A 9,519-nucleotide genomic window follows, 5' to 3' on the forward strand; every position below is an offset into this window, starting at 1 on the left:
TGCACCACCTGAACCATGTTGTTTTCACTATGTATTCTTTACTTGCGTATCTTGCTTGCTGCTGTAACAAATGTGAATTTCCCTGCTGTGGGATTAATAAAGTACAATACATACAATGCCACTATTCACCAGCAACAGGCGCTGTTACAACACTTCTGCCATCATTTATCACAGCACATCTACACTCCGTTACAATTGCACACCTTGATAGCAGCTTTTTTTTTTTTTTTTTTTAACCAAGCGGACCTTTGGTCGCCCGCTCGTTCGTTCGACCCCCCCCCCCTTAAGGGCCTGCAGGGTACACCCGGGACTGGTCTTACATGCATGAAACTATTCTAAATGCATAAAAAAGATGAATGAAAGCTATAAATGAACTTTGAAGGTTACTTTCACCTTCACTGAAAAAGTGATTGTTGCCAAAGACACAAATGTGGCGGCATTTTTCAACGGTAACCAAGGTTCCGTTGTATTTAGTACTTGATGTCGGGCTAATACAGAAATTTGCAGTCACTGGTTGATACACACGTTTAATGTGTACCTTCTGCCATCTAGTGGAAGAACATTTAATTGCTCTGCTTATCTCTATGCAGCTTGCATACTGGAGATGAAAATTCTTTCTAGTACTAAAACTATGTTATTTAATTGGCAAATAAACAAGAAAATTGTCATTTTTCACAAATAATTAAAAAAATGTAAACAGCATGGGATGCTTCTTCATTTCAGGAATTCTATAATTAGACATCCATGCATCCATTTTCTGTGCCGCATATCCTAATTAGGGTCGTGGTGGTATGCTGGAACCTATCCCAGCGGGGTACACTCTGGACTGGTCGCCAGCAAATCACAGGGCACGTATAGACAAACAATCATTCATACCTATGGGCAATTTAGAGTCGCCAGTTAATCTCACATGCATGTTTTTGGAATGTGGGAGAAAACCGGAGTACCCGGAGAAAACCCCCCCACACACACGGGGAGAACATGCAAACTCCACACAGAAATGCACAAGCGGCGATTCGAAGCCAGATCTTCCCTGTGGCCAACATGCTAACCACTAATTAGGCCACCGTGCGGCCTAATTAGACATCTCACAAAATAAATAATGTGCTTTACTATTTTTTCTGTCATAAAAGAATACATTTAAAAATGTGGTTGGTGGTCTAATACATTTCCTTAGCACTGAAGGTCAACATACAGTGTATGCATGATATGCTATGCTAACTTTTTATTTTATTTTCATTATTATTGTTAGTATTATTATGGTGCTATGGGCTTTAATTGTATTTTTAGAAATTCAGGGAAAACACAAGCCGGGGGCCGTAAATGACCCCACATTGACAAGACTGCTGCAGTTGCTTCATTGCCATCCATTTTTGCAAATAGTCAGTCTGGATTGTCAAAGATGACAATCAGTGTGTCCACAGTGCTGATGAACATTGCGCAACACACACAAAAGGTCAAATTCCACCTTCGTGTTTTCTGCTCTTGCTGCTTCTCAAAAGTGTGTCAGCGGCAGGAAAGGAAGGCACGGCGCAGATGAAAGTAAGTCAATCTATCTTTGGCATGTATGAGTGTTGCACAGGCAGCTACTCATGTTGTATTCATGTTTTGCGGCTCCAGACTTTATGCATAATTTTAGCTGCTTGAAAGTTTACCAAGTCGGCAGATTTTAATAATGGTGATTTTAGGAATAAAGGGTTTGTATGTTCTCTATGAGCAGCATTATTATTATTCTAACTGCCCTTTTTTGTAGCACTGGTAGCGAGTGAAGTGTACTTTTACAGTTATTACCCCATATCTCCACACAATAACTTTAATACCAGTCAACAACAGAGCGGATGGAGTGATTTTTGGTCCACAACTAATTAGACTTTATTTAGTATTCAGGTATTTCTTGCCACTTTATGTTGTATATTTTTAATGTGAGATTTCCAGTTCATATTATCATTAGGAATTAATTTTGGTTCACCCCATCAATGTCCACGCCACCAATTTAGTATTTAGTATTTCAGCATGCATATCCTTTTTGCACTTGCCAGATAACATTATTGTTGTTTTAATTAGGCTCAGGGATAGTCTGTTTTCATAAAACCATCTTTTTACTACGGTTAAATCATCCGTGATTTAAAAAAAAAAATTAACTCTCATGTGCTTCCTCCAGAAGAGAATGCGGTGGTATCTTGTACCAATAATACTAGCTTGAGGTCTTTCGTGACTTTACAGATGTCTATTGAACGGTTTTGGTCCCAGTATTGACCCCTGGGGTACACCGCACAATAGATTTAAACTTGCAGAAGTATATTCTCCTAGCTTTACATATAGCTTCCCGTCTGCTAAGCTTGTATGATAACACTGATGTATCGGTACATAACGGTATGATAGATCCAGGCTTCTCTGTCAACGGGCCATGGAGTAAAATCTTTCATTTTGTGAATGATTACAGAATGACTTCGTCCAAACACATCATCCCCGCTCACTCCATCCCTCCACACGCTCTGACTTGCATGGCAAAGGAGTGGCTTGCAGAGGACACACCCAACTTGGACCCGGCGGGGGTGTGCGTGGGGTCACAGGAAGTGGAGGCGAGGTTGCTGTGCAAAAGTTCACACAGCGTCTTGGCAGGGAGTCCTTTCTTTACCGCCGTGTTCACTGAGCTCGGCTGCAGCGTGGACTGGATGTACCAGGATGGAGATGAAATTGGTTAGTTTTGTCAGATGAACTATAAAAGTCGGATTCCTGATTGCTTCAACTAGCAGCAAGTATGCAAAGTAAGGCATAGTTTGGTTCAACTCCACGGTGTACAACAATAGTGTGTACTATATTTACAGTACATGTACTGTATATAACCTGCAGCACATTCTAAAAATATCATTTAACAAGTAAAAAAAAAATAATAATCTGCAGTAATTTTACAAGAAACCAGATTGTGAGGACAAATAACATCATTTTAGCAGCATAAAGTTGAAATATTAAAAAAAAGACATTTTTTAAAAGGGCTAATATTTTAAGAAACAAACAAAACAACAAATAAAATTGTAACTTGGGGAAAATAAGGTTGCTGAAAAAGTTATAATGTTAGGAGAATAAAGTCAAAATAGTTAAAAAAATAGCAGAAATGTAAAAAAACAGCTGTAATTTTACAAGAATTAAGTGAAACTATAAGGAATAAAAGTTGTACTCTAACGTATTCTGAACTACAGGTCCAAGAGCTGTCACACCTACTGCTGTGGTACGAGGTCCGGCCAGATGCCTCCTCTTGGGTGAAAGGCCAGCTCTGAACTGCCTGGCCCGGGCCTCGGGGATCGCCACTCGGTGTTCTCAGCTCCGGAAAGCGGCAACAGCGAGCGGATGGCATGGAGAAGTGGCAGGCACACGTAAAACCACCCCTGGTTTCCGCTTGGTGGAGAAGTATGCCATGCTGGTGGGGGGTGCGTCCATGCACAGGATGGACCTGAGTGCAATGGTCATGCTGAAGGACAACCACGTTTGGGCTTCTGGAAGTATAACACAGGTGGGTACGCTACATTGAAATATTCTCATTTGGAAAGCATGCAGGCTTTGTTTGAATGGCTCCCATCAACGCTTTTGTACTACATTACACTATTTGATCCATTTTCATCACTGAATGTCTTGTTTCTCAGTGGGGAGTCATACAGGTGCCTATCTGGATGACTGGTAGTTCAAAAGTAAAAGTAAAATATCAGTTTCTCACATTTGTGTCATAGAATCCAACCTACACGGTGTCTGTTTTACAAACTATGCTATGATTGTAGCTGCTGCATCAGCCACTGACTAACTAAATACACACATATGATTTTCAGGCTATTTGAATTCATTTGTGAATTTTTGGTGTTGATACGTTTACATATTTTGTTGATCATCAAACCAAACCAAAAAACAATTTTAAAAATCAACATACATTGTGGTGTGAAAAGTTTTTTGCCCCCTTCCGGAGTTCTTATTTTTACATGCTTGTCACACTTCAATGATTCAGATCATCAAACAAATTGAAACAGTAGTCAATGACAACACAACTGAACGCAAAATGCAGTTTTTAAATGAAACTTTTTATTATTGAAAAAGAAAAAAAAATGCAAACCTACAGTACAGTACATGGCCCTGTGTGAAAAAGGGCTGCCCCGCAGTTAAAACATTATTTAACTGAGATGAATTGAGATCTATCAGTGTGGAAAAGGTTATAAAGCCATTCCTGAAGGTTTGGGACTCCAGCAAACCACAGTGAGAACCATTATCCAAAAATGGTGAAAACATGGAACAGTGGTGAACCTTCCCAGGAGTGGCCAGCCAACCAAAATGACCCCATTTTGGACCCCAAAATGACCCCAATGACCCCACGACTCAGCCAAGAGGTCACAAAAGACTCAACAACAACATCCAAAGAAGTGCAGGCCTCACTTGCCTCAGTTAAGGTCAGTGTTCATGACTCCACCATAAGAAAGACGCTGGGCAAAAACGGCCTGCATGGCAGAGTTCCAAGACCAAAACCACTGCTGAACAAAAAGAACATTAAGGCTCGTCTAATTTTGCCACAAAACATCTTGATGATCCACAAGACCTTTGGGAAAATACTCTGTGGTCTGATGAGACAAAAGTTGAACTTTTTGGAAGGTGTGTGTCCCATTACATTTGCGTAAAAGTATTTCAGAAAAAAACATCATAGCAACAGTAAAATATGGTGGTGTAGTGTGATGGTCTGGGGCTGTTTTGCTGCTTCAGGACCTGGAAGACTTGCTGTGATGAATGGAACCATGAATTCTGCTGAAGGAGAATGTCCGGCCATCACACCAGCAAGTCCACTTCTGAATGGATGACGTGCAAGTCCTGACCTGAATCCTATTGAGATGCTGTGGCATGATCTTAAAAGGTGCTTCATGCTGGAAAAGCCTCCAATGTGGCTGAATGACAACAATTCTGTAAAATTGCTCCCCAGCGCTGGGACTCATTGCAAGTTATGGCAAACGCTTGATTGCAGTTGTTGCTGCTAAGGGGGGCCATCACGTTTTCACACAGGGACATGTAGCTTTGATGTTTTTTTCTCCCTTAATAATAAAAAGTTTCATTTAAAAACTGCATTTTGTGTTGAGTTGTGTTGTCACTCACTAATATTTATATTTGTTTGATGATCTGAAACATTTAAGTGTGGCAAACATGCAAAAAGATAAGAAATCAGGAAGGGGGCAAAAACATTTTCACACGACTTTATTAGTGAGTGAAAAATATCGTTTTCATCAGACAAGTATCAATCTGATACTGATGCTACCCTTAGTATTTGGATGGATCCAAGCATGCTTAGGGTAAAATGCTTTGAGTACCTTGAACATAGAACAGCACTATACAAGTTACCTTTTATAAACACATGAGAGATCTTTCCTGAAAATGATGGTCTGATCTCCAGGCGGTGGAAGCTGCTCGCTCAGTGTGTGGTTTCAGCAGTAAGATTGAGGTGGAGTGTCAATCCACGGAGGAGGGCATGGAGGCAGCCGTGGCAGGAGCAGACATTGTTATGCTGGACAACTTCCAGCCACAGGTAAAGAAACGCCATGGAAGACACTTCATGCGTTGTTTGGAGTCTTCCTTGGGTAAATGGACATCCACTTCTACAGGAGCTCCAAACTGCAGCGGTTGCCCTGAAAGCAAGATTCCCAGCTCTGCTGATAGAAGCCAGCGGAGGAGTAACACCAGAAAACCTTGGAAAGTATTTGGGTCCACACGTAGACATTGTCTCCCTGGGCTGTATCACACAAGGATGCCCGGTTGTGGACTTTTCCCTCAAGGTTCAAAAGCCTGTTTTTCAGCCAAGCGGCACAGATTTAATGGACCCATAAGTTGAAATACTGATTTTTGGCAGAGATACTTCCTGTTGGATTGGCTTTCCAGGTGAGATTCAGAAGACTAACAAGGATTTGTCACTCAGTGGTTGAACATCTCTGTTTGATGGCCTTCATAGCTAAAGACCAACCCTGGAGATAAGGATCACGCCACACACATACTGTATCTGTCAACAATTGCATTTGTAAATAAGGGACATTTTCCAGAAAGTGAGGTAAAATAAGTCTTCCTCCAGAAACCCATCAGGTGTTCTTCATTTATTTTGAAGGTCTGACTTTACCGGCTACAAGATGTGTTGCAGTGATGTTGCCCGAGTGTTGCCAAGCGTACCGGAAGCATGAAAGTTAAAATACGGGGGAAATATGGGAAACCATGAGGAAGGGCGCTGGTAAAGACGGGCAAAACACGGTAGTTTACCGGTGAAAACAGTGGGGGTTGTCACCAAAATTTCCCTGATTTTCCCTCGTATTCCTTATTTTTGGAAAAAAATTCCCTTATTTACAAATGCAAATCTGGACAGGTGTGCCTTGAGCGTACAGCTTCAAGTAGGTGATACGGCAAATTTTGGTATCCGTCCGATACCATGTGAATACAGGTGCAGTACCCCCCTGATTCTGATACTTGTTACATGAACACTTATACTTCATTTTGTGATTGTTTTTTTCTTTAAAATCATTGCTCGTGATTAATCAGCATAATCAGAATCATTCATAAATAGGCTGTTCATCAGCTGGTCAAAAGTTGAACACCACAGCCTTTAAAAGGCAAAATCTTGGATTCAATGTGGACTCAATGTCATTTTCTGTCAGGTCGGATTGTTGAGCTGCGTAAGCAAGGCCTCTCACAGCACGCCATGGCTTTCTTTTCTTGGGAGAATGAACAGAATAAGAATTTCATTGCACAGTATAACTGCTTGTTTTACTATGCATATGACAATAAAACTCTTCAATCTTGAATCTGAGGTTGGACGCAGAAAGACACTAAGTCATTTGAAACTTCTCAAAAGATCCTGAGGGTTATACAACAAAAAAAGTCATGTGGTAGACCCAAAAACATGTCACCGGCCCTGAGCTGGAAGGTCTGATTGGCTGTCTGTGCAGACACGGGACAATCCTTGGCCCAAATGAAGGTTGTTACTGGTGCCGAGTGCATTTCAATAACCATCAGACAGCACCTGTGAGAGAAGGTTTTTAAGAACAACAAATGTCTTCAAAGGCCTCGTCTCCTTCGAAGCCGCACAGTTGCCCATTTGGAATTTGCCCAAGAGCACCAAACATGGGACATTGAAGGGTGGAAGAAAGTTTTATTCTCTGATGAGAAAAAATGTAACCTTGACGGTCCTGATGACTTCTAACGTTACTGGCATGACAAGGAGTTCCCACCTGAGATGTTTTCCACACGCCACAGTGGAGGGGGCGCCATCATGATCCTTCAATGGAACAATGGAGCTTCAGGTTGTGCAGGGGCGTCAAATGGCAGCTGGCTACTGTATGTGGAGATGTTGCAGGGGGCATCCCTCATGACTGAAGGCCCTCGTCTGTGTGGTAACGACTGGCTTTTTCAACAGGACAACGCTGCACTTCACAACAGGGATGAATGGATAATGCCGAGTACGAGCATATTTGCCGAGTACAGTTCATCATTATCCGTAATCTTGATGAAAGAAAATCCTCATTAGGTACCTAATTATGTATTCACTCTCCACGCTCTATGATCGGCAAGTCACTCACAGCGACTGCCCCTCCTTAGACAGACTCGCCACAGCCTCTCACTCTTTCATATACAGACAGACAGATACAACACAGACAGTGACTCTCTGCTTGCTTGGCTCGACTCCAGCTCACGTGCTCTATTTCGGTTTGTATGATATTTAAAGTTAGTTGGTAGACTTGTTTCATTACGTACGCGGTGCATTTGACAAGACAACGAGTTGAAAACGGCTCGTGTGGCATTGGTCACTGCCCCCACTCCGGACAAGTTTTTTTTTTAAAGGTTTTCCTCAGCTCAGCTCGTATCTAAAGTTACTTGGTAAACTTGCTTCATTATGTACGAGGTGCATTTGACGAGACAGAGCTGCTCATGTTGCATGTCTGCTTGATTTGAGTGGTGACTTAAAGTCAGTTGAAAAACTTTGCTCGCAGTACTGAACGCGGCGCTTTTGAGAAAACTACAGTGAACACGGCTGACGTGTTCAATGACGGTAAAAGTAACCTTTATTTCATTCATCATTTCTATGCATTTCAAATTGTTTTCTGCATGTAAAACTATAAAAATGTGTTTCTGGAACGTATTAATGGGATTGACATTGTCTGTTATGAGAAAAATTGAGAACGTTTTGGTTAGAGTCTGACCTTCTGGAACAGATTAACGACGCTAACCAAGGTTGCGCTGCAGTGAGTGGAGGAGGGGAAAAGAACAGAAACTGCATGTTTTTCGGCTGGGCAATCACTGTATGACAAATTGTGCTAAAAAGGGGAAGAACATTTCCTAAGTTGTGCCTCTCGTACACACACAACCCAGACATGTAGAGTCAAATGAAAGTCAAGTGAAATGTCTGGTAATGTTTCATTTGCAGCCTGCTGCTAAGTTACCTCACATACTACTTTCTTACTGTCTCGCATGCAGCCACAAATACTGGCATGCCAAGATGCCGATGTTTTTGTTTATTATTGGCCCTCACCTGTACAGTAATCTCTTGTTTATCGCTGTTAATTACTTCCAGACTTGACAGTGATAAGTGAATTACTTCATAATAAATGTAATATCTCTGTAGTTACAGCATAAATGCAGGTTTTAACGTTATTACAGTTCTCTGAGAAATAACATGAAATAACACCCCTATAGTCACCTTTACACTGCTATTACCACATATACAGAATAATTCCAACCTGCAATACAAGCCTGCTGTTCAGCGATCAAGTCTGGCGTTTGTGTGACTCACCAAACATTACATTAACACATTACTGACACCTAGTGGCCAGTGTGAAAACTACTTCAGGATCTTTGAAGACATGTCAAATGAGTGTGTCCAACCTCAGCAGCCATGGCGTGCTGTGAGAGGCCTTGCTTACGCAGCTCAACAATCCGACCTGACAGAAAATGACATTGAATCCACATTGAATCCAAGATTTTGGCTTTTGAAGGCTGTGGTTTTCAACTTTTGACCAGCTGATGAACAGCCTATTTCACTTTAGTGCTTGTTTGCAATAAAATGCTTACTCTAAATGTTTTTGTCTCACTCCTAGTTCTTCTTTTTGCATTTGCATTGCACACGTAGACATTGTCTCCCTGGGCTGTATCACACAAGGATGCCCGGTTGTGGACTTTTCCCTCAAGGTTCAAAAGCCTGTTTTTCAGCCAAGCGGCACAGATTTAATGGACCCATAAGTTGAAATACTTCCACGCTCTACTTAGAACCTCCTAAGATCCACCAGTGCAAAATGTCAATTCTCGCAATTTTTTCAATTGGTCTTAAAATTTTGATCAGGAGTGTGCTTGCCTCGACCCACCCACACCTACAGTATTACAATGCAGCAACCACACACACACACACACATTTGTACGTGTGTATGCTGTGTTTCCGTACATGTATGGCCTGTGTATATCATAGCCATATACAAAGTAGATGAAGGACTTTAGTGTTGACACAAAAAGGAACCATGACGCAGT

At 41.6% G+C, this 9,519-nt stretch overlaps 1 protein-coding gene across 1 annotated transcript; it reads left to right on the forward strand.

The window, feature by feature from the left end:
* The first annotated feature begins 1,471 nt into the window (after positions 1-1,471).
* Positions 1,472-8,933, forward strand: LOC129182792 (nicotinate-nucleotide pyrophosphorylase [carboxylating]-like). The gene is made up of 5 exons (XM_054779318.1): positions 1,472-1,542; positions 2,444-2,700; positions 3,201-3,511; positions 5,417-5,548; positions 5,625-8,933. The coding sequence occupies exons 2-5, from the start codon at positions 2,445-2,447 to the stop codon at positions 5,844-5,846; spliced, it is 921 nt and encodes a 306-aa protein (XP_054635293.1). The 5' UTR covers positions 1,472-1,542; position 2,444; the 3' UTR covers positions 5,847-8,933.
* The last annotated feature ends 586 nt before the right edge of the window (positions 8,934-9,519 follow it).

The sequence above is a fragment of the Dunckerocampus dactyliophorus genome, chromosome 6 (genome assembly GCF_027744805.1).
Source record: "Dunckerocampus dactyliophorus isolate RoL2022-P2 chromosome 6, RoL_Ddac_1.1, whole genome shotgun sequence".
In the NCBI taxonomy this organism is placed as follows: Eukaryota; Metazoa; Chordata; class Actinopteri; order Syngnathiformes; family Syngnathidae; genus Dunckerocampus; species Dunckerocampus dactyliophorus.

Excerpts from the sequence above, each read along its gene's own strand:
- LOC129182792 (XM_054779318.1), top strand. The coding sequence starts at position 2,445 with ATGACTTCGTCCAAACACATCATCCCCGCTCACTCCATCCCTCCACAC. Across the intron at positions 3,512-5,416 it reads CTTCTGGAAGTATAACACAG|GCGGTGGAAGCTGCTCGCTC; the intron begins GTGGGTACGCTA and ends TCTGATCTCCAG. Across the intron at positions 5,549-5,624 it reads TGGACAACTTCCAGCCACAG|GAGCTCCAAACTGCAGCGGT; the intron begins GTAAAGAAACGC and ends CCACTTCTACAG.